The 24,042-nt window shown below is 48.7% G+C and overlaps 2 protein-coding genes across 2 annotated transcripts in view; one reads left to right on the top strand and one right to left on the bottom strand.

The window, feature by feature from the left end:
* Nucleotides 1-3,712, top strand: part of STKLD1 (serine/threonine kinase like domain containing 1) — a 34,668-nt gene extending 30,956 nt beyond the window's left edge. The window contains exon 20 of the mRNA XM_068249231.1: nt 3,210-3,712. The gene's annotated coding sequence lies outside the window, so the exon portion shown is untranslated. The remainder of the gene's footprint in view (nt 1-3,209) is intronic.
* REXO4 (REX4 homolog, 3'-5' exonuclease) overlaps nt 3,065-24,042 on the bottom strand; it is a 29,925-nt gene continuing 8,947 nt past the window's right edge. The window contains exons 3-9 of the mRNA XM_068249234.1: nt 21,699-22,084; nt 19,704-19,856; nt 19,412-19,605; nt 16,877-16,965; nt 13,309-13,383; nt 12,944-13,018; nt 3,065-3,672 (exon numbers count right to left, since the gene is read on the bottom strand). Of these exons, the coding sequence (XP_068105335.1) occupies nt 3,547-3,672; nt 12,944-13,018; nt 13,309-13,383; nt 16,877-16,965; nt 19,412-19,605; nt 19,704-19,856; nt 21,699-22,084 (1,098 nt within the window). The 3' untranslated portion in view covers nt 3,065-3,546. The remainder of the gene's footprint in view (nt 3,673-12,943; nt 13,019-13,308; nt 13,384-16,876; nt 16,966-19,411; nt 19,606-19,703; nt 19,857-21,698; nt 22,085-24,042) is intronic.

Raw genomic sequence — 24,042 nt, 5'->3', positions numbered from 1 at the left:
CAGGACCCCCCCCCCCCCCCCCTCCCCACACACCCCGATTCCTGCAACAATCCCTAAAATCACCATTATCAGATCTCAAATCTTCCACACAGCATACCCCAAATACTGTACACAATTCAAGAATCGCGTGTATGAAAAGCACGGATTACAGCATTCCGGGGTTACCGGTGAGCGTAAACCTGGCCACACACACACAGATTCCCGACAAATCTACTACAGCAGCTACATTGGATCGGCCCATGTCCAAGCGACATAAATTACCATGTTACGGCCAGTTCTTGAAGTTAACTACTTTAGGATCTGTTTTGCTGAGCGCTTGTGATTGCTGAGTGCTTTTTAAAAATCACTCCCATTCACTTTCATTAAAGGGAACCTAAACTGAGAGGGATATGGATGTTTCCTTTAAACAATACCAGTTGCCTGGCAGTCCTGCTGATCTCTTTGGCTGCAGTAGTGGCTGAATCACACACCTGAAACAAACATGCAACTAATCCAGTCTGACTTCAGTCAGAGCACATGATCTGCTGCATGCTTGTTGAGGGGCTGTGGCTAAAAGTATGAGCGACACGGGATCAGCAGGAGAGCCAGGCAACTGGTATTATTTTAAAAGGAAAAATCCATATCCTTCTCAGTTTAGGTTCCCTTTAAAATCGCTGTAAAAATCACAAATTGCATATGCGGCACTTTTGTTTACAGCGATTTTAATGAAAGGTAATGGGAGTGATTTTTAAACGCTTAGCAATCACAAGTGTTAAAAAAAGCATTTATCGTGTAGATCCAGCCTTACTGCTTCTGGAGTTTGGTCCGCCGCGTTGGACTAGTCCAAAACCTGTCGCTTCTGTCAGATTCCTACTACCTACAGTGAGTGACAGCAACATAGGAGAGAAGTCATTTATGGCTCATTTTACTCTGGAAAAAATGTACTTCTTATTTGTTTGTTTGCACATATTTTACAGTTTTTCGCTGTAGTGCCCCTTTAACGCCACCAGGACTTGTGCCCGGGCAGGGTGAACAATTTCTCGACTTCACACTGTGCCCAAATCTCCGGCGCTGTTTTTGCACGTGTGCCTTAGCGAGCTTTTATCAGGTCGCATTCTGGATAACTCCCAAAGCAAGGCAGACACAGCAAAGTTCAGGCATCTGCATTCCCACGCCTTTTCCTGCTCCGCCTCCAGGGAGACACTATACCGGGCAACCCATCCCAGCGCACCTGTACACTCTTCCTGCTGTATGTGGTTTCTACTGCTGTATCGTAGCCTGTGTCGCCGGTATTCACTGCCGTTTGGGTAATGTCTTCATACAGCAGCGACTACCTGGGCCAGAGGCCGTAACTGAGGCTGGAGAGACAACACACAGAAGGGAGGGAGAGAGACAGATGAGTTGTCCAGTGTATTCCCCCTTCTGCAGGCAGGGGAGGGGACAGGGGAGGAGCCAGGAAATGCATATTTCCTCCCTACAGACAGGTCAGGGGGAGGAGCCTGGGAATGCAGATGCTGCTGAAATTTGTGTTTCCTTATATTTTTTTGAGAGTTTGTAAGCCGGGTCCTGTCATCTCGTATTCTGGCCGGCCAAAGCCCAAGTAAACAAGGTAAACACTTTCTTCGCATGTTGGCCAGAAAAATCCTGAAATCGCCGGACGTTGAGTTCTGGCCGTAACAAGCATAAACACTGCGCCAACCATTCATAACCACTATTCACAATTAAATTATGTCTTCAGGCTTTGTTCCGCTCGTGTGGCCGTTCGCATTGGCCGATTTTTTGATGCATTTTTTTTCCAATTTATGAGCATTGTATGTTTTTGTTAAGCTCTTTTGTAGAGTGATTCTGTTTTTTTCACTTCCTGACGTCGGTAAGGAAATGAACTCTTTCACCCGGAAATGAATAAATACAATGTATTTATTCTTAAACGCTTACGCAATCGCTGCACAACAATTTTGTGAGCGTTTTTCTATACCTTCTATTGAGGCATAATCGCCTCAAAAATAGCCCGAGCACCGCTTATCTAAACGGATCGGAAACAAACGCTCCGATGTGAACTTTCTCATAGGGAATCATTGCACAAGCGCTTTCAGGCCGATTTTGAAAATCACAGCGCTGAAAATTTGTCAAAAACGTCCGTAGTGTGAACGAGTCCTCAAAGTCCAAAATGATGATTTTTACCCAATAGAATAATTTACAGCTTATGGTTTTGTGAAAGTGGTTTCCTTCAGGCTGTGCGGTGATTGGAGCAATCCTATCTCTCTGTGTGTGGCCAGTTTCAGAGCTTATGCAGCTCTTAGGCTCCCTGCCAATCCGTCTTGCGATTCCGATTTAGTTTTCGATTTTCAATTCCGATTTTCCCTGAATATATTCAACAGAAAAACGGATCAAAAAATGCAGCTTGCAGTAAAGATTAAAGAGGACCAGAGATGAAGCACCCTCTTGTATTTTACCTTATAAATCAGTGGGAACATGACAGTAAACACCTAATCTGCCCTTTGTTTCATTGTTCTCTGTGTAATCTGATTTATCACCTCTGATAAGAATCCCCCACTGAGCACTCAGTCTAGCTTTGCTTTGGAAAGATTATAGCTGAGTCTGTCTTCTGTGGTGTTATTTCAAGCCCAAGCCTGCCCCCTTGTGGCTCTGCTATAATGACTCAGCTATAATTATTACCTGCAAAGCCAGACTGAATGCTCAGTCTGGGATTCTTATCACAGCTGCTAACAGACACTTTCAGCAGTGAGGGTGAAACAGAGAGCATGGTAAGTGTTTTCTCTAATGTTCTTACTGATATACATGGTAAAATACACAAGGGTGCGTCGTCTCTGGTTCCCTTTAAAAATCGGAATCGCATGCAGTGTGCAGGGAGCCTTACATCGGGTGGCGTTAGAGACGGTTCTGCTCCTGCATGAATTCTGCTGTCAGATTCATGTCGCACCAGGGAGGGTCAGCCTGATTGGCCCAATTTTAATCTGAAAGCAATCTGCAACAGCAGGCATTCTCACTGACCATCGCTGCCTAGCAGATCCAGACACATTATTTATGAGGGTGTCGGGTACCACGCCTGGATTATAACGGTTGATAAAATAATAGCGATATTTTATTATTTCAGCAGTTCTTATAATAAAACAGCTCTTCTGTAAGAAATGCGTGAAATATAAGTCTGTATCGTTATATGACTTTTGTCTCTCTTTGAAAAAAATAATGTTTTATTTCTCTTCCCACAGTTTCCTTGGTTTTTGTAAATTGACAGCGAATGAAAAAGACACCTTTCACCTTAATAAACATGGCCAACACCTCGTCCTCCGGCAGCTGATCACATGACCCCCTCAGTGAGATGACCACTTCCTGTACACCATAGAACCGCTGCACACTGGGAGACGGTAGTGGGGGCTGCCCATACAGGAAGGACGGCAGGACTTTCCCCTCCCAGTGCTGGGAGTTCCTCAGGGTCCGGGTGATTCAGGAATGACAGGAACTCCTGAGCAGAGAGGCTGCGGTACCCAGACCATCCAGATGGGGGCAGTGTTTGGCTGATACTATCACATCAGTCCCGCAGCTCCACTACTGGGGGGCTGCTTTGTCTTTCTGGGGTGCAGGTTTGGCTTTGTTATATTTCTCTTTAATAGCTATTTCCCAGTTCTTCTTCTCCATGGTGTACAGCCTCATGGCAGCCTGAGCGTCCTGGATCTAAACACAAATAAAAAGGGTTAATGCTGCTAAACTGAAATGACTGGAAGACTTTCATGAGAGCTCATAACACCTACAGTGGTTTGCAAAAGTATTCGGCCCCCTTGAAGTTTTCCACATTTTGTCACATTACTGCCACAAACATGCATCAATTTTATTGGAATTCCACGTGAAAGACCAACACAAAGTGGTGTACATGTGAGAAGTGGAACGAAAATCATACATCATTCCAAACATTTTTTACAAATAAATAACTACAAAGTGGGGTGTGCGTAATTATTCGGCCCTCTGAGTCAATACTTTGTAGAACCACCTTTTGCTGCAATTACAGCTGCCAGTCTTTTAGGGTATGTCTCTACCAGCTTTGCACATCTACAGACTGAAATCCTTGCCCATTCTTCTTTGTAAATCAGCTCCAGCTCAGTCAGATTAGATGGACAGCGTTTGTGAACAGCAGTATTCAGATCTTGCCACAGATTCTCGATTGGATTTAGATCTGGACTTTGACTGGGCCATTCTAACAGATGGATATGTTTTGTTTTAAACCATTCCATTGTTGCCCTGGCTTTACGTTTAGGGTCATTGTCCTGCTGGAAGGTGAACCTCCGCCCCAGTCTCAAGTCTTTTGCAGTCTCCAAGAGGTTTTCTTCCAAGTTTGCCCTGTATTTGGCTCCATCCATCTTCCCATCAACTCTGACCAGCTTCCCTGTCCCTGCTGAAGAGATGCACCTCCCGAGCATGATGCTGCCACCACCATATTTGACAGTGGGAATGGTGTGTTCAGAGTGATGTGCAGTGTTAGTAGTTCGCCGCACATAGCGTTTTGCAATTTGGCCAAAAAGTTCAGTTTTGGTCTCATCTGACCAGAGCACCTTCTTCCACATGGTTGCTGTGTCCCCCACATGACTTGTGGCAAACTGCAAACGGGACTTCTTATGCTTTCTGTTAACTATGCCTTTCTTCTTGCCACTCTTCCATAAAGGCCAACTTTGTGCAGTGCATGACTAATAGTTGTCCTATGGACAGATTCCCCCACCTGATCTGTAGATCTCTGCAGTTCTTCCAGAGTCACCATGGGCCTCTTGACTGCATTTCTGATCAGCGCTCTCCTTGTTCGGCCTGTGAGTTTAGGTGGATGGCCTTGTCTTGGTAGGTTTACAGTTGTGCCATACTCCTTCCATTTCTGAATGATCGCTTGAACAGTGCTCTGTGGGATGTTCAAGGCTTTGGAAATCTTTTTGTAGCCTAAGCCTGCTTTAAATTTCTCAATAACTTTATCCCTGACCTGTCTGGTGTGTTCTTTGGACTTCATGGTGTTGTTGCTCCCAATATTCTCCTAGACAACCTCTGAGGCCATCACAGAGCAGCTGTATTTGTACTGACATTAGATTACACACAGGTGCACTCTATTTAGACATTAGCACTCATCAGGCAATGTCTATAGGCAACTGACTGCACTCAGACCAAAGGGGGCTGAATAATTACGCACACACCACTTTGCAGTTATTGATTTGTAGAAAATGTTTGGAATGATTTATGATTTTCGTTCCACTTCTCACATGTACACCACTTTGTAGTGGTCTTTCACGTGGAATTCCAATAAAATTGATTCATGTTTATTCATGTTTGTGGCAGTTATGTGACAAAATGTGGAAAACTTCAAGGGGGCTGAATACTTTTGCAAGCCACTGTACATTCTAGAATCATCTAATCGGAAGAGGGACTGAAGAGGGACATGGAGGCTACCATATTTATTTCCTGGTAAACAATACCTGTTTTCTGGCAGCCCTGCTGATCTCTTTGGCTGCAGTAATGTTCGAATCACACATATGAAAAGTAGCATACAGCTAATTCAATCACGCTTCAGTCAGAGCACCTGATCTGCATATTTGTTCAGGGGCTATGGCTAAATGTATTAGACACAGAGGATCAGCAGGAGAGCCAGTTAACTGGTATTGATTGAAGGGTTACTTAAAGGGATACTGTAGGGGGGTCAGGGGAAAATGAGTTGAACTTACCCGGGGCTTCTAACGGTCCCCCGCAGACATCCTGTGTTGGCGCAGCCACTCACCGATGCTCCGGCCCCGCCTCCGGTTCACTTCTGGAATTTCAGACTTTAAAGTCTGAAAACCACTGCGCCTGCGTTGCAGTGTCCTCGATCCCGCTGATGTCATCAAGAGCGCACAGCGCAGGCCCAGTATGGTTTGTGTCTGCGCAGTACACTCTTGGTGACATCAGCGGGAGCGAGGACACGGGCGTGCAGGCGCAGTGGTTTTCTGACTTTAAAGTCAGAAATTCCAGAAGTGAACTGGAGGCGAGGCCGGAGCATCGGTGAGTGGCTGCGCCAACACAAGATGTCTGCGGGGGACCATTAGAAGCCCCGGGTAAGTTCAGCTCATTTTCCCCCGACCCCCCTACAGTATCCCTTTAAAGTGAACCTTAAAGTGAACCAGAGACGAAGCACCCTTGTGTATTTTACCATAGAAATCAGTGGGAACATTAGAGAAAACATTTACCATGCTCTCTGTTCCATCCTCACTGCTAAAAGTGTCTGTTATCTAGCTGAGATAAGAATCCCGGACTGAGCATTGATTCTGGCTTTGCTATAATGACTCAGCTATAATGATTCCTGAGCAAAGCCAGCAGGGGGCAGGCTTGGACTTGAAGACAGCAAAGAACACAGTCTCAGCTATAATCATTCTGTAGCAAAGCCAGACCGACTGCTTAGTCGGGATTCTTATCTTAGAAGTGATAACAGGCAAATTAAACAGAGAACAATGTAACAAAGAGCAGATTAGGTGTTTACTGTCATGTTCCCACTGATTTATAAGGTAAAATACATGAGGTTGCTTCATCTCTGGTTCTCTTTAAGTCAGGAAAAAGAAAAAAAAAAAAAAAAAGTTTCTCTCCTGGGGTTTCTACCAGCCCCTTGCAGCAGTCCTGTGCCCTCGCAGCCACTCACTAATCCTCTGGTCCCCCACTGCCAGCTAGTTCTGCTTCTACCAGCCCCCTGCAGCAGTCCTGTGCCCTCACAGCCACTCACTAATCCTCTGGTCCCCCGCTGCCAGCTAGTTCTGCTTCTACCAGCCCCCTGCAGCCATCCTGTGCCCTCGCAGCCCCTCACTAATCCTCTGGTCCCCCGCTGCCAGCTAGTTCTGCTTCTACCAGTCCCCTGCAGCAGTCCTGTGCCCTCGCAGCCACTCACTAATCCTCTGGTCCCCCGCTGCCAGCTAGTTCTGCTTCTACCGGCCCCCTGCAGCAGTCCTGTGCCTTCGCAGCCACTCACTAATCCTCTGGTCCCCCGCTGCCAGCTAGTTCTGCTTTTACCAGCCCCCTGCAGCAGTCCTGTGCCCTCGCAGCCACTCACTAAACCTCTGGTCCCCCGCTGCCAGCTAGTTCTGCTTCTACCAGCCCCCTGCAGCAGTCCTGTGCCCTCACAGCCACTCACTAATCCTCTGGTCCCCCGCTGCCAGCTAGTTCTGCTTCTACCAGCCCCCTGCAGCAGTCCTGTGCCCTCGAAGCCACTCACTAATCCTCTGGTCCCCCGCTGCCAGCTAGTTCTGCTTCTACCAGCCCCCTGCAGCAGTCCTGTGCCCTCGCAGCCACTCACTAATCCTCTGGTCCCCCGCTGCCAGCTAGTTCTGCTTCTACCAGCCCCCTGCAGCAGTCCTGTGCCCTCGCAGCCACTCACTAATCCTCTGGTCCCCCGCTGCCAGCTAGTTCTGCTTCTACCAGCCCCCTGCAGCAGTCCTGTGCCCTCGCAGCCACTCACTAATCCTCTGGTCCCCCGCTGCCAGCTAGTTCTGCTTCTACCAGCCCCCTGCAGCAGTCCTGTGCCCTCGCAGCCATTCACTAATCCTCTGGTCCCCCGCCGCCAGCTAGTTCTGCTTCTACCAGCCCCCTGCTGCAGTCCTGTGCCCTCGCAGCCACTCACTAATCCTCTGGTCCCCCGCCACCAGCTAGTTCTGCTTCTACCAGCCCCCTGCAGCAGTCCTGTGCCCTCACAGCCACTCACTAATCCTCTGGTCCCCCGCTGCCAGCTACTTTCGTTTTTGCCGACAGGCCCGTCAGGACTGGCAACGCGTAGCTTTTTCCGCATTCCCGACTAATTAGCGCCATTACGGGCCACAACGCGTACAAAAATACGCGTTGCCGCATATCTATGCGCTCGTAATGCGGCAACGCGTATTTTTGTACGCGTTGCGGCCCTGCAATAGCGCTAATTACAGTCGGAAATGCGGAAAAAGCTACGCGTGGCCAGTCCTGACGGGCCTGTTGGCGAAAACGAAACTAGCTGGCAGCGGGGGACCAGAGGATTAGTGAGTGGCTGCGAGGGCACAGGACTGCTGCAGGGGGCTGGTAAAAGCAGAACTAGCTGGCAGCGGGGGACCAGAGGATTAGTGAGTGGCTGTGAGGGCACAGGACTGCTGCAGGGGGCTGGTAGAAGCAGAACTAGCTGGCAGGGGGGGGACCAGAGAATTAGTGAGTGGCTGCGAGGGCACAGGACTGCTGCAGGGGGCTGGTAAAAGCAGAACTAGCTGGCAGCGGGGGACCAGAGGATTAGTGAGTGGCTGCGAGGGCACAGGACTGCTGCAGGGGGCTGGTAGAAGCAGAACTAGCTGGCAGCGGGGGACCAGAGGATTAGTGAGTGGCTGCGAGGGCACAGGACTGCTGCAGGGGGCTGGTAGAAGCAGAACTAGCTGGCAGCGGGGGACCAGAGGATTAGTGAGTGGCTACGAGGGCACAGGACTGCTGCATGGGGCTGGTAGAAGCAGAACTAGCTGGCAGCGGGGGACCAGAGGATTAGTGAGTGGCTGCGAGGGCACAGGACTGCTGCAGGGGGCTGGTAGAAGCAGAACTAGCTGGCAGCGGGGGACCAGAGGATTAGTGAGTGGCTACGAGGGCACAGGACTGCTGCATGGGGCTGGTAGAAGCAGAACTAGCTGGCAGCGGGGGACCAGAGGATTAGTGAGTGGCTGCGAGGGCACAGGACTGCTGCAGGGGGCTGGTAGAAGCAGAACTAGCTGGCAGCGGGGGACCAGAGGATTAGTGAGTGGCTACGAGGGCACAGGACTGCTGCATGGGGCTGGTAGAAGCAGAACTAGCTGGCAGCGGGGGACCAGAGGATTAGTGAGTGGCTGCGAGGGCACAGGACTGCTGCAGGGGGCTGGTAGAAGCAGAACTAGCTGGCAGCGGGGGACCAGAGGATTAGTGAGTGGCTACGAGGGCACAGGACTGCTGCAGGGGGCTGGTAGAAGCAGAACTAGCTGGCGGCGGGGGACCAGAGGAGCCATGAGTGACTGCGAGGGCACAGGACTGCTGCAGGGGGCTGGTAGAAGCAGAACTAGCTGGCAGCGGGGGACCAGAGGATTAGTGAGTGGCTGCGAGGGCACAGGACTGCTGCAGGGGGCTGGTAGAAGCAGAACTAGCTGGCAGCGGGGGACCAGAGGATTAGTGAGTGGCTGCGAGGGCACAGGACTGCTGCAGGGGGCTGGTAGAAGCAGAACTAGCTGGCAGCGGGGGACCAGAGGATTAGTGAGTGGCTGCGAGGGCACAGGATTGCTGCAGGGGGCTGGTAGAAGCAGAACTAGCTGGCAGCGGGGGACCAGAGGATTAGTGAGTGACTGTGAGGGCACAGGACTGCTGCAGGGGGCTGGTAGAAGCAGAACTAGCTGGCAGCGGGGGACCAGAGGATTAGTGAGTGGCTGCGAGGGCACAGGATGGCTGCAGGGGGCTGGTAAAGCAGAACTAGCTGGCAGCGGGGGACCAGAGGATTAGTGAGTGGCTGCGAGGGCACAGGACTGCTGCAGGGGGCTGGTAGAAGCAGAACTAGCTGGCAGCGGGGGACCAGAGGATTAGTGAGTGGCTGCGAGGGCACAGGATGGCTGCAGGGGGCTGGTAAAGCAGAACTAGCTGGCAGCGGGGGACCAGAGGATTAGTGAGTGGCTGCGAGGGCACAGGACTGCTGCAGGGGGCTGGTAGAAGCAGAACTAGCTGGCAGCGGGGGACCAGAGGATTAGTGAGTGGCTACGAGGGCACAGGACTGCTGCAGGGGGCTGGTAGAAGCAGAACTAGCTGGCAGCGGGGGACCAGAGGATTAGTGAGTGGCTACGAGGGCACAGGACTGCTGCAGGGGGCTGGTAGAAGCAGAACTAGCTGGCAGCGGGGGACCAGAGGATTAGTGAGTGGCTACGAGGGCACAGGACTGCTGCAGGGGGCTGGTAGAAGCAGAACTAGCTGGCGGCGGGGGACCAGAGGATTAGTGAATGGCTGCGAGGGCACAGGACTGCTGCAGGGGGCTGGTAGAAGCAGAACTAGCTGGCAGCGGGGGACCAGAGGATTAGTGAGTGGCTGCGAGGGCACAGGACTGCTGCAGGGGGCTGGTAGAAGCAGAACTAGCTGGCAGCGGGGGACCAGAGGATTAGTGAGTGGCTGCGAGGGCACAGGACTGCTGCAGGGGGCTGGTAGAAGCAGAACTAGCTGGCAGCGGGGGACCAGAGGATTAGTGAGTGGCTGCGAGGGCACAGGACTGCTGCAGGGGGCTGGTAGAAGCAGAACTAGCTGGCAGCGGGGGACCAGAGGATTAGTGAGTGGCTGCGAGGGCACAGGACTGCTGCAGGGGGCTGGTAGAAGCAGAACTAGCTGGCAGCGGGGGACCAGAGGATTAGTGAGTGGCTGCGAGGGCACAGGACTGCTGCAGGGGGCTGGTAGAAGCAGAACTAGCTGGCAGCGGGGGACCAGAGGATTAGTGAGTGGCTGCGAGGGCACAGGATGGCTGCAGGGGGCTGGTAAAGCAGAACTAGCTGGCAGCGGGGGACCAGAGGATTAGTGAGTGGCTGCGAGGGCACAGGACTGCTGCAGGGGGCTGGTAGAAGCAGAACTAGCTGGCAGCGGGGGACCAGAGGATTAGGGAGCGGCTGCGAGGGCACAGGACTGCTGCAGGGGGCTGGTAGAAGCAGAACTAGCTGGCAGCGGGGGACCAGAGGATTAGTGAGTGGCTGCGAGGGCACAGGATTGCTGCAGGGGGCTGGTAGAAGCCCGAGGCGAGTAAAACTTTTTTTTTTCTGACTTAAGTGTCTCTTTAAAGAGGAACTGTCGCGAAAATCTTAACATTTAAGAACACATACAAATAAGAAGTACATTTCTTCCTGAGTAAAATGAGTCATAAATTACTCCTCTGCTATGTGGCTGTCACTTACAGTAAGAAGTAGAAATCTGACAGAAGTGACAAGTTTTGGGCTAGTCCATCTCTCCACAGGGGATTCTAAGCATAGCCTTTATTCTTTATAAAGACATTCCCTGAAAAAGATTTATACAAAGATGCTGGCCAGCCTTCCTTGCTCACCGTACACTTTTATGGCAATTGGACGGGGCAACTGCCATTTACTAGGTGCATGTTGAAAATAAGGAAATCCCTGTAAAACCCCTATGAGGAGATGTGCCAGTCCAAAACCTGTCAGTTCTGTCAGATTTCTACTATAAGTGACAGCAACATAGGAGAAAAGTCATTTATGGCTCATATTACTCTGGAAGAAACATAGTTCTTAATTGTATATGTTTGCATATATTTTAAATTCTAAGATTTTCGCGACAGAGGTCCTTTAAGCCTGGTAAAAAAAAAAAAAAAGTTTCACTTAGTTCTGGTGCACACCGAGCGGTTTTTGAAGCGATCCGTAAACCGCTTCCGCCTGTGAAAACGCTTGGCTAATGTATTTCAATGGGATGGTGCATAACAGCAGTTTGAGGTTTCTAGCAAACCGTAAATGTGTCTCCTGCTGCATGTTTGCGGTTTGCAGAAGCGTTTCTGCCTCAATGTTAAAGTGAACCTCCGGACTAAAAATTGACTCAGCAGCACTGAAAAGGCTTGGTGTTTCTTTAACAGTTTCACAGCATCAGAACTTTGTTTTTCTTACACAAGCCTCAATTTTAGCTGCACAGAAGAAAACTGCCCGGGCAGTTTACCCCCTTATGCTGTGCACAGCATGATGGGATTTCTGATTTTGTTGTTCTCATTCTGCTGTTTTGGTGCAAATTTGTATTTTTTTTGCATTTTGAATTTGACATTTGAAGCCTAGCGCATGCAGCTGGAAGGGGTAATCAGGACACAGGACAGTTGGAACTGTGTCTCCTGCTCCTTGTCACCTCCTTTCAACCAAAAAGATGGCTGCCCCCATGACAAAGATGGCAGCCCCCATGAATCACAAACATTTGCCTGTTCTTTTAAAACAGGGTGGGTATGAGATTATATTACCTATCTATTCTAATTAACATAACTAATGTAACGTAATAACAGTATGTTTGTTTAGGCTGAAGTTCCCCTTTAAGTATAGCAAAAACGCAAACCGCTCTAAAAAACACTAGATCAGAGCTGTTTTCCAGGCGTTTGTTACAGAAGCTGTTCAGTAACAGCTTTACTGTAACAATATGTGTAATCTGATACATAAAACGCTTCACAAAAAAATGCTAGGCATGTTTAGAAAACGTCTCTAAACATGCCTTGAATCGCTCTGAAAATCTGCTTAAAGAGAACCAGAGATGAAGCACCCTCTTGTATTTTACCTTATAAATCAGTGGGAACATGACAGTAAACACCTAATCTGCCCTTTGTTTCATTGTTCTCTGTTTAATCTGACTGTTATCACCTCTGATAAGAATCCCCGACTGAGAAGTCAGGCTGCTCCGTCTAGCTTTGCTACAGAAAGATTATAGCTAAGTCTGTCTTCTGTGGTGTTATTTCAAGCCCAAGCCTGCCCCCTTATGGCTTTGCTATAATGACTCAGCAATAATCATTCCCAGCAAAGCCAGATTTAATTGCTCAGTCTGGGATTCTTGTGACTGCTGATAACAGACACTTTTAGCAGTGAGGATGAAACAGAGAGCATGGTAAGTGTTTTCTCTAATGTTCTTACTGATATACATGGTAAAATACACAAGGGTGCTTCGTCTGTGGTTCCCTTTAAAAAACCTCCAGCGTTGAGGATCTGCTAGCGGTTTTGGTGTGCACTGGGCCTTACCTGGGGCTTCTACCAGCCCCATGCAGCTGCCCTGTGCGCTCGCTGACACTCACCGATGCGCCAGTCCCCTGCCATGGGTTAGTTTGGTTGTCGCTCACTGCGCCTGCGCAGCTCTGGCCATGTGTACCCTTCGTATTGCCTGCGCAAGACGTTATTGCGGACAGGAACATAGTTCTATATTCATCTGTAACAAGATGGCCGCAGTCTCGCTCACAGGAAGTGGGGGGTGCAGCCCCAGAATGAGCAGGTTCACTTACCGAGTTGTGCTCTCCTGTCTGCACTTTGACGTGGAGGATCTTCTTACACAGAAGTTTCAGAGATGGGCGGCCGCTCTGGAAGGAAAAACAAGAGCTATATTCTGCGTATGTAATGGTGAGATTTCATCCGGTAGTATGCAAGTGTGATGTCATACGTATGGTGTGATGTCACACGGTAGTATTTAACAGTGTGATGTAATATGGTAGTATGTAATGGTGTGATGTCATACAGTAGTGGTAGCGCCATTCTCTCTCTTCTCATATATGACAATGTATCTGGAAGTGGTGCCAGCAGTCTGATGGCTGCTTCCTATAGAATATAATGGCTGCTGTACAAAGCATTACCTGTAGGGGTCAGTACCTACCTTGGCCTCTCGCCTGAACGGCTTGTACTTCTGGGTGTCCCTGATGGCCTTTTTTGGATGGTCCAGGAATAGGATCTACAAAATCAAAGGATACAATTACAAGCCAGAAACAGTAAAGAGTGCGCGTAATTATGCTATTTTACCTAAAATAGATTTATAATAAGAATACAGATTCTGCCCCCCCCCCCAAATGCCCTCAGCTGCCAACTACATTCCCCCCCCCCCATTCTTGCTGTGCTTAGTGTCCCTGCCTGTCCATCTGCCCTCCAAACAATAGGACCCCTGAAGTGAGAGGGATATAGAGGCTGCCATATTTATTTCCTGTAAAGGTGGCCATACACTGATCCGCCGGCGCGAGTCCCCCAGTCACCTCTGTCTTCTTCTCCTGCTGGGCTCCGGGTTTCGGCCCGGCTGGCTTCACTTCTTCCTGTCCGGGGAAGTTTAAACAGTAGAGGGTGCTCTACTGTTTAAACTTCCTGCCGGGACAGGAAGTAGCCAGCCAGAACCCAGCGGAGCGGGGACTCGCGCCGCCCGGATCAGGTAATGTGTTGTTGGGCATTCGATTGCCGATATCGGCGCACTCCCGTCCCGCCGGCGATCGAGGGAAATCTTCTGCACAGACGCATCGACATGAATTGTCGGGAACGATTGATTTCGGACGGATATCAATCGTTCTGTCAGCGTTTGCGCGACGATTTCACAGTCGATTTGATCAGTGATCGAATCTGCTGTATATCAGCGGGAAAATCTGTAAGTGTATGGGCCCCTTTAAACAATATCAGTTGCCTGGCTGTCCTGCTGATCTCTGTCTGCAGTAGTGTGTGAATCACACACTCGAAACAAGCATGCAGCTAATCCAATCTGACTTCAGTCAGAACACCTGATCTGCTGCATGCTTGTTCAGGGGCTGTGGCTAAAAGTATTAGAGGCAGAGGCTCAGTAGGGTAGCCAGGCAATCTGTATTGCTTAAAAGGAAATATGGCAGCCTCCATGTCACTCTCACTTTAGGTGCGCTTTAATCATGGCCATGTGGATGGTTGGATGCTGCTGATCGTAGGTGCGCTGTTTTGGTTTTTTTTTTTTTCCACTTGATGCTGTCATATAAAGGTGGCCATTAACCATCCAATTTCTAGCGAAAAGATAATTCTCATCAGAAGCGGTATTGTTCACTACACCACCAACAACCAATCTCTGCTATCTATCACAACTTCGAGGTTATACAAACTACCTGCTCATACCCAATCAAGCTTATCAGATACTTAGAATGTTCGCTATCAAAGCGTCCATACATTGGCCAATAATTGTTCAAAGGACAGCAATGCTCTTCAACATCTCTTTTTCATCACCTGTAGAATTTAAATGACTGCGTTACTGTTGGATTTATCCGGCAAAATGTATGAAAATAAGCACTACTTACCGGGGGCTTCCTCCTGCCCCAACTCCCAGCATGTCCCTCGCCGCAGCTCTGCAGTCAGCCGTTCGCCGAAGCTCCATCCCGGTCCCCGGCGATGACGTCAGAGAGACCTCCAGGTCGGCCTGTACTGCGCCTGCGTGAGCGGCGCTGTCAATCACCGCCACGTGGGCCGGAGAGGACTGGGCAGGTGGTAGTAGTTCTGCACCTGCGCGGGCCACTCCGGGGCGGAGCTGCGGCGAGGGGCATGCTGGGAGTTAAGACAGGAGGAAGCCCCCGGTAAGTAGTGCTTATTTTCATACATTTTGCCGGATAACTCCTTTAATGTGCATGCAACGTGCAGGTATCCACACACAGTCCCATGTAAAACAGCAGCTCACCAGATGGCAGCCACCTCAGATCCAGGTGGGTCTAGTGTTCAATTGAGCCAAACTCCACAATCCAATTCCAAAAATGTATTCCAGTTTAACTTCATGTAAAATACAATAAAAAACAATCATAGCGTAAAAGATTCTCATAAGCTGGCACTTTGTCCTGCGCAATGCAGCGCACTCACGTAATATATGATGTTTGCAGGCCTATTAGGCAGCATAGCCCAGCAGTCGCTCTCCCTGAGTGTGGTCCCGGCGTCTCCTCTCAGTATTCCTCCGTTTGGCGTGTGCCTCCGCAGACCAATGATGTCAGACTCACCTGGCTCATATGTAAACTTCAGTACAAAGGTCTATGCGATTCTGGAGCCAGGTGCGTCTGACATCATTGGTCTGCGGAGGCACACGCCAAACGGAGGAATACTGAGAGGAGACGCCAGAACCACAATAAGGGACCGTTGGGCTATGCTGCCTAATAGGCCTGAAAACATCATATATTACGTGAGTGCGCTGCATTGCGCAGGGCAAAGTGCCAGCTTATGAGAATCTGTTACGCTATGATTGTTTTTATTGTATTTTACATGGGATTGCTGGATTAAACTTTTGGAATTGGATTGTGGAAGTTGGCTCAATTGAACACTAGACCCACCTGGATCTGAGGTGGCTGCCATCTGGTGACTGTGTGTGGATACCTGCACCGAGTGGAGCACGCTGCATCACTCATCACTTGGGTTGCATGCACATTAAGTGTCAGTCTAACAGTAACGCACCATGTTCAGTCTCATTTAAATTGTACATGTGATGAAATAGAAATGTTGAAAAGAAGCGCTGTCATTTGAACAATTATCTACCACAGCCGACAAGAAAATCCAGATTTTGGTTTGACGAAAAGCCAATTGGAAGACTGTTTTTATAATCGTTCATAATCGATTGTGCCCATCAAGAGAGATTTTTGACAACCAATCCAATCAGAATTATCTGATCACTCAACGATTTTTCACTAGAAATTGGACCGTTAGTGGCCACCTTAAAGTACTGCTGACAGGTGGGATTTACTTTTAAGTTATTTTATTACTGGTGCTGTGTAACTTTCACAGCACCATCCTTCCCCCTCCAGCGCCCCCCTGTGGGCCGATTTAACTTATATTATAGGGGAGGAAGTGACAGTTCTTCCTCTCCGCTGGGCGCACATAACTCCGCCCCCTCCACCTGCCGCTTTAGTTCCTTATGTGTTACACTGCACACAGCGCGCAGGGGAGCTGTGCTGTGTGTGGGCTCATGTTAATTAAGGTCAGAAGAATATCCAATCTCAGTTATCACAAGTCTGCACATAGCACAGCTCCCCTGCACACTGTGTGCAGTGTAACACATAAGGAACTAAAGTGGCAGGTGGAGGGGGCGAAGTTATGTGCGCACAGCGGGGAGGAAGTGACAGTTCTTCCTCTCCGCTGTGTGCACATAATATGCGACGATCTGCCTCAGTCGAAGACTGACTGAGCAAAACGCGAGTTAGAGGGGGCACAAGAGGGGGGAAGCTGGTGCAGTGTGCTAGTTTCAGCACCAGCAATAAAACAATATTAAAGGTTTAATGGGAGGGGGAATCGGTTAAGCAGTACTTTAAGAAATAACGTTAACAGAATTTGCAGTGCGGACGTCTTTGTGCTTGGACCGGAGCTGCTCCGCCCTGATCCATTCTTCTGCACACCAGGATGATCGCCACGCTCCACCTGCAATCTGTAGTTGTGTACGCTGCTCAAGACTGAGCCCCCCTCTGTGTGGGTAAACCTACCTTTAAGTCATTATGCACGGCATGGCCGACTAGGATCCGCCCCTTCAGGATTTCAGAGACTTCTTTCTGCACAACCTTAAAATCTTCCCCTGTAATACAAACACACGACCTGTAGGTGGAGACACTGGAGAGGAAACATCTCTACAAAACACTTATCTGTATATATTTCCCATCATATGGGGACAGGGAGGGGCAGCAGGTCCCTAGAGGGGGTGAATGGGATGTTCCAGAATACAGGACAGGAGAATGTGCTTTACTCTGTACTGCACAATTTGGGAGACAGCAGTGTACCCAGCAGAGCGCCCCCCATCAAACAAACCTGCAGCCACTGCTCGGTATAATCTGCAGGACAGGAATATTAACCAGGATTTCATACAAAAGGCCGTATTTCGGACCAGAAATCTTAAAGCGGGATTGTCACCATAAAAATCTAATTTCAACAGCAGCTGGTCTGAGTGTATTAAGTGATAAAGATGCTAATCCTGCATTCAAAATTTTCAAAACTTTTTCTGCTGTTATGATTTGGAGTTATCACATACTTTAGGAGCACTGGCCCTTTAATAGTCAGTGCCAAACAGCTGCATGCTGGGTGTTCTTTTTATCTATAATATATTCCTCCTCTTCCCTTTATTTCCCTGCCTAGCTGCTTATCTGAAACACGATCCCCTGCTCACTTGTGTTTGTAAGCAAGGCTGAGGTGACTCAGCGATTGGAGAAGAAAAGAAAAAAGTTAAGGGAAGAAATGACATCAGTATTTAGCCTCAAACTGTGGGCAAAAGACACGGCCCCCACCAGGAACAGAATTCTCTTCATTTACTATATAAAATTGTTATGAAAAGTAATTTCTTTGTTTTACACAATGACAAAGTGAATTGAATTGAAAATTCACTTAAAGAGAACCCGAGGTGTGTTTGAAGAATGTTATCTGCATACAGAGGCTGGATCTGCCTATACAGCCCAGCCTCTGTTGCTATCCAAAACCCCACTAAGGTCCCCCTGTACTCTGCAATCCCTCATAAATCACAGCCGTGCTGTGAGCCTGTGTTTACATCTGTAGTGTCAGTCTCAGCTGCTCCCCCGCCTCCTGCATAGCTCCGGTCCCTGCCCCCGTCCCTTCCCTCCAATCAGCAGGGAGGGAACGGATGCAGGCGGGGACTGGGGTTCTGCAGGAGGCGGGGAGAGCAGCAGACTGACACTATAGAGATAAACACAGCCAGCTCTGACAAGCTGTTTGTCAGCAGCGTGGCTGTGATTTATGAGGGATTGCAGAGTGCAGGGGTACCTTAGGGGGGTTTGGGATAGCAACAGAGGCTGGGCTGTATAGGCAGATCCAGCCTCTGTATGCAGATAATATTCTTCAAACCCACCTCGGGTTCTCTTTAAATCAAAACGTGGACAGTACAATATATGTGTTATGTAAGTAGATCAAGTGTTTATCTACTTATATGTGTTTTTTTTCTGGCATAGTATGGCTGATCCTCCTGCTTTAAGGTGGCCATACACTTTGATCACAGTAGAGAATTACAACACACTTTGCTTACATTTCCAGCACTAGTCCACAACTGAATCCACCAAAGGTGTCCAAGTGCTTGTGGTCATCAAAAGATAAAAGGACGACTGGGTCTCCACCTGGATTTTAAGTGATTATAGCTGTTTTTTTTATTGAACCATAAATACAAAACACACGTTTTCGGCCAACAGGCCTTTTAGTGCTCTTGAACAAGATCGGTCGGCGGAAACGTGTGTTTTGTAACTAAGGTAGGATAAAAAGCATACACTTCGATCACTCTAAACCTGAATCTGCAAGAAATCGATGCCTGGTCGATCAGAACCGATGAATGATATTGATGACTGGCGACGAATTGGGAGCGGCGGCAGGTCAACAGTCCATAGCTTTGCAGTACAGTGAATGGAACGCAGTGGTTCAAGAGATGTTTAACTGATTTCATGCTGAAATCTATACAAGAATCTATGTCTGGTGTGTGGAAGGATTTGATCCCCCTCTCATCAGATTTGATCTGACAGGGATCTATCTGATGGCCACTTAAGTGTTTCACTTACCTGGTGGTTCTACCAGCCCCCTTGCAGCCGCCCTGTGCCCTCTGCGTTAGCAAACGATCCTCCGGTTACCCGCAGCTCCCCTCTGTCATTTGGATGCGCGGCCCTGGTCCGTGCGCCGTGCATGCGCAGAACAAATAAATCTCTAGTGCGCCAGCGCAGAATGCGCCCAGTGACGGGAGCAGGATTGAGGACGTGGGCAGACGCATATTTGCAGTGGCCCGTCGACTCACCGGAAGAGGGTTGCGGCGGGGGACCGGAGGATCAGTGAGTGACGGCGCAGGCACAGGGCAGCTGCAGGGGGCTGATAGAAGCAACAGGTAAGTTTAACTCTTGTTTCAGTTTAGGCTCACGTTAATATTTGAATATAAAGCACTTTACTTCTATATAATGCTTAGTCACTTATTGCGCATAGATATTGCCTGGCCCAGTGTTGGGCGTCATTGGGCCGTACGTGCAGCATAGGCATGTCCTCACCGTTCTTGATGTCCTGAGGCCGCACCCCACTGACCGCCGTCCGGTAATCCGTGACCCGTTCGGTGGGTTTGACAAACTTGTCATAGACGCACTTTCCGAACTGGTTGACGATAGACACTCTGGCCACTATGCTGTCTTCTCCATCCAGGCCTACTCCCACCATCTCACAGTCCATCGCTACCGTCCTGGTGAGCCTACAAGACAAGAGCCACCGATTGGACAACACGCTCCACCAGCCTCAGAAGCCACGCCCAGTATAAGGGGGCGTTACCCACAGAATAGTGCCGCTTACCCCTCAAACGCCCGATCCTTCACCAAGACCTTGTCTACCGTGTCCACCTTCTTCTCCGGCAAGCCTTGCATCTTCCGGGCCATCTGTCCAGCTTCCGGCCCCAGAGCAGACTCTATGTCGTCTGGATCCACGTCGTCAAACCAGAGGTCAATCCTGCACGACAGACAGAACTACAATGAAGCGGGGGCAAGCGACAGACATCATCCAAAGGCCTGGCTGACTTTACTTTCTACAACTTATCTCTCTAGTGCTTGCATCTGCTGCATTTACACCCCCTGTCCTGTAGAGGTTATTTAGATTACATTATACTTACATGGTTGGGAGACAGGGTTATAAACGTTAACTGGACAGGCTATATAAAAAACAACAACAAATCTCTGAAATGTAACTGAACATTTAATAACCACTTTGGCACCAGCAGTCTCTGGCCCCTTAAAGTAAACCAGAGACCTGGAAAACAAAAGATTTGATACTTATCCGGGGTTTCCTCCAGCCCCATAAGATTGTCTGAGTCCCTCGCCGTCCTCCCGCGGTCTGCCGTTCAGCCGCGGTGAGCCCCCGTAAATTGCTCAGTCTCGTCAGTCCAATTCTACTGCGCATGCGTGGGAAGGTCTTCGCATGCGCGGTAAGTCCAGACTGACGCGATTGAGCCTGTTACCGGAGCCGACTGCAGCTGAACGGCAGACCACGGGAGGACGGCGAGCGAGGAAGCCCTGGGTAAGTATTAAATCTTTCGGTTTCCAGTTTCTGATACACTTTTAAGGACCAGAGACACTGCTGGTACGAAAAACGGGGCCTACCGCCGCTTAGGACTCATCGCTACCGCCGCTGCTCTCCCGTCACTGAAGCTCGCTGGCTCTGCCATCGCTATGACGGCAGAGCTCTGTCAGCCAGGAGCCGATTTCAACCCTCCCAACCCTGTGACCAATGTGAGCTAATGTGATTGGCCCACAGTGATCACAGGGTCAGAAGCCAATGAAATCGGCTCCTGGCTGACAGAGCTCTGCCATCATACCGACAGCACGGCGAGTGGGCCATAGTGGCTGGAGAGCGGCGCAATCGTCGGTAACGTGCAGCGGAATAATTGAAATCTACGCCCCGGCAGGGATAACAGCTCCCAAACAGAGCGAAGATTTCAATTAGCAAGGTCCGGAAGCGGTTACAGCTGCACTCTGAAAGGTTTTAAACCTGACTACAGAGTTCCATGCTGGGGCTGCCTGTCAGGAGTCAGCCGTCCAAAGACCCACATTTCCTGCAGTGCTCATGTGTGTCAAGAGTGGTCACAGACACGCCCTCTGGTAAGAATGCAAATCTGAGATGATGTCATCACATCACCCCTCCTCCAGAGCGTCTGTTATTTAGATACAGCCCTGCGTCCGACAGCATCACCTTTAGGGATCTTTTACACTGCAAATCGCAAACGCAAGGTGATTTTGCTGCGAATTTCACTGGATGCCAGGAACACAAGGAGAGAACGCAGAAAACATGCAGCACGCAGGACTTTTCCCATCAGACATAATCACACTGCACTCGAATACAAGGCTTCCTGTAATTCCATTATTCTGCTGATGTCTTTGCGTTCTGCATATGATTGGAAAATTACGTGTAGCATAAAACAGCCCTTACAGTGCATTTGACACAGTGACCTCTGGAAATGAGGGGGAGGCTGCGACCATTAGGAATTGGGGGGGGGAGTAGAGGAGGCCATAGTGTCTGAATAACACCAGGAACAAGCATGCAGCTAACCCAGTCACCATTCAGTCAGACCATCTGATCTGCTGCATGCTTGTTCAGGGGCTAGGGCTAAAAGTATTAGAGGCAGAGGATCAGCAAGACAGCCAGGCAACGTAATATGTCGGCGCTATATAAATACTAAATAATAATAATAATAATAATAATAATAATACTAATGTGGCAGCCTCCATATCCCGCTCATTACAGTTGTCCTTTAAATTAGCAGTGGATTACCACCCAGGCCACACAGAGGACACGTACTTGGGAGGCTCCGACGTTTTATTCTCAGACTGTTTCTTCTTTGAAAGTGCATTTTCTCCATCACGCTGCCTCGTGTCCGGCCTCCTGTCTGCAGTCCTAGCCTCAACAGTCTCCCCCGGCCTCTTCCTCTTCTCCGGCCTCCTGTCTGCAGTCCCAGCCTCACCAGTCTCCCCCGGCCTCTTTCTCTTCTCCGGCCTCCTGTCTGCAGCCTCACTCCCAGCTGTTACCTTCCCAGTCTTCCTATCAGTCGCTGCATCCCCCTTCGCACTGCAGCCATCTCCAGGGGAGGTCTTCTTGCTTTCTGGGTCCTTCCTCCTCTCCACTTTTTTCGGGGGGTTTGTGGGTACAGAGTTTGCCACAGAAACGCTTTTTTCTGACTTTAGTAACTAAATAGAGAGACAAAAAAAATTGTGTTGTGAAAATAATTGGGAAAGGGATACTATTATCAGATATCTACATTCGTTGTTTTAGCTTATAGGCCCTCTGTAAAGGGAATCTGAAGTAAGAAGGGATATGGAGGCTACTCTATGTATTTCCTTATTAAACAATACCAGTTGCCTGGCTGTCCTACTGATCTCTTTGGCTGCGGTAGTGCCTGAATCACACACCTGAAACAAGCATGCAGCTAATCCAGTCTGACTTTATTCAGAGCACCTGATCTGCTGCATGCTTGTTCAGGGGCTATGGCTAAATGTATTAGAGACAGAGGATCAGCAGGAGAGTCAGGCAATGTGCATTGCTTAAAAGGAAATAAACAGGGCAGCCTCCTTATCCCTTTCAGTTTAGATGTGCTTTAAACATTCATATTAAGCAGCAAACTAAAACAGAAAGCTATTTTTTAACAAAACTATTTATAAATGGACTTGCTGTGGACTTGCCACAACAATTTCTTTAAAGGGAACCAGAGACGAAGCACCCTCATGTATTTCACCATATATATCAGTGGGAACATTAGAGAAAACACCTACCATGCTCTCTGCTTCATCCTTCACTGCTCAGCCTGCTTGTTCTCAGCCCTGATAGAGAGCTGTGATGAGATGGGAGGAGCTGCTGGTGCCGAGGAAGGAGCTAATTTTTGTATCCATATTTGTTAGTCATAAGAGGTTTTTAGAAATGGTGATTTCATTTTGCACACAGCCCAATAAATAATATGCTTTTCTGATCAACTGTGTGTTGCATGGAGTTTTAGTAAAAAACACAAAAAAAGGGCACACTAGAGCGGCGAAAATACCAGGTAAAGTATTTATTTTGTAAAATCTATCGGGGGATATGTTTATTTTGTGCCAAAGCGTTCATCTCTGGTTTCCCTTGAAAAGAATCTGTACTGTAAAATTCTTACAATAAAAAGCATACCATTCTATTCATTATGTTCTCCTGGGCCCCTCTGTGCTGTTTCTGCCACTCCCTGCTGCAATCCTGGCTTGTAATTGCCTGTTTTAGGCAGTGTTTACAAACAAAAGACATAGCAATTGATAGGCTGAGAGTAGCTCAGTGTGGGAGTCATACAGAGTATGCAGGGGGCCTGGAGAGGGTGTGTATAGCTTCTATCCAATCACAAGCAGAGCAGCACATTCCTGCCTGAGTGCCTGAGCCCGACAGAGCCGACAGAGGTGAGAAGATTAGATCATATAACAGAGATAATACAGCCACTGTGTAATTAGGAAAGGCTGCAGTTAAAGGGAACCAGAGAGGAAGCAGCCTTGTGTATTTTACCATGTATATCAGTAAGAACATTAGAGAAAACACTTACCATGCTGTCTGTTTCATCCTCACTGCTAAAAGTGTCTGTTATCAGCAGTCACAAGAATCCCAGACTGAGCAATTAAATCTGGCTTTGCTGGGAATGATTATTGCTGAGTCATTATACCAGAACCACAAGGGGGCAGGCTTGGGCTTGAAATAACACCACAGAAGACAGACTCAGCTATAATCTTTCTGTAGCAAAGCTAGACGGAGCAGCCTGACTTCTCAGTCGGGGATTCTTATCAGAGGTGATAACAGTCAGATTACACAGAGAACAATGAAACAAAGGGCAGATTAGGTGTTTACTGTCATGTTCCCACTGATTTATAAGGTAAAATACAAGAGGGTGCTTCATCTCTGGTTCTCTTTAAAGTGGAACTGACCTTAAAATTTGACACTACAAAAATATATAATCTGTTGCTAAATACTGCTTTAATAAATAAAAATGTAATTTTGCTGTAATATACCTGTCAGATGTCCTTATTTCTGTTACTGCATTCATGCTGCAGTGTGCAGCCATATGTTGGCTGGCAAGTTTACAGTGCCATCCAGCTGATTTCTACTTCTTCCACTCTGCAGCTCCTTTCTCCAATCACTGTGC

Source organism: Hyperolius riggenbachi, chromosome 8 (genome assembly GCF_040937935.1).
Source record: "Hyperolius riggenbachi isolate aHypRig1 chromosome 8, aHypRig1.pri, whole genome shotgun sequence".
In the NCBI taxonomy this organism is placed as follows: Eukaryota; Metazoa; Chordata; class Amphibia; order Anura; family Hyperoliidae; genus Hyperolius; species Hyperolius riggenbachi.
This window is presented reverse-complemented; position numbering and strand designations above follow the sequence as displayed.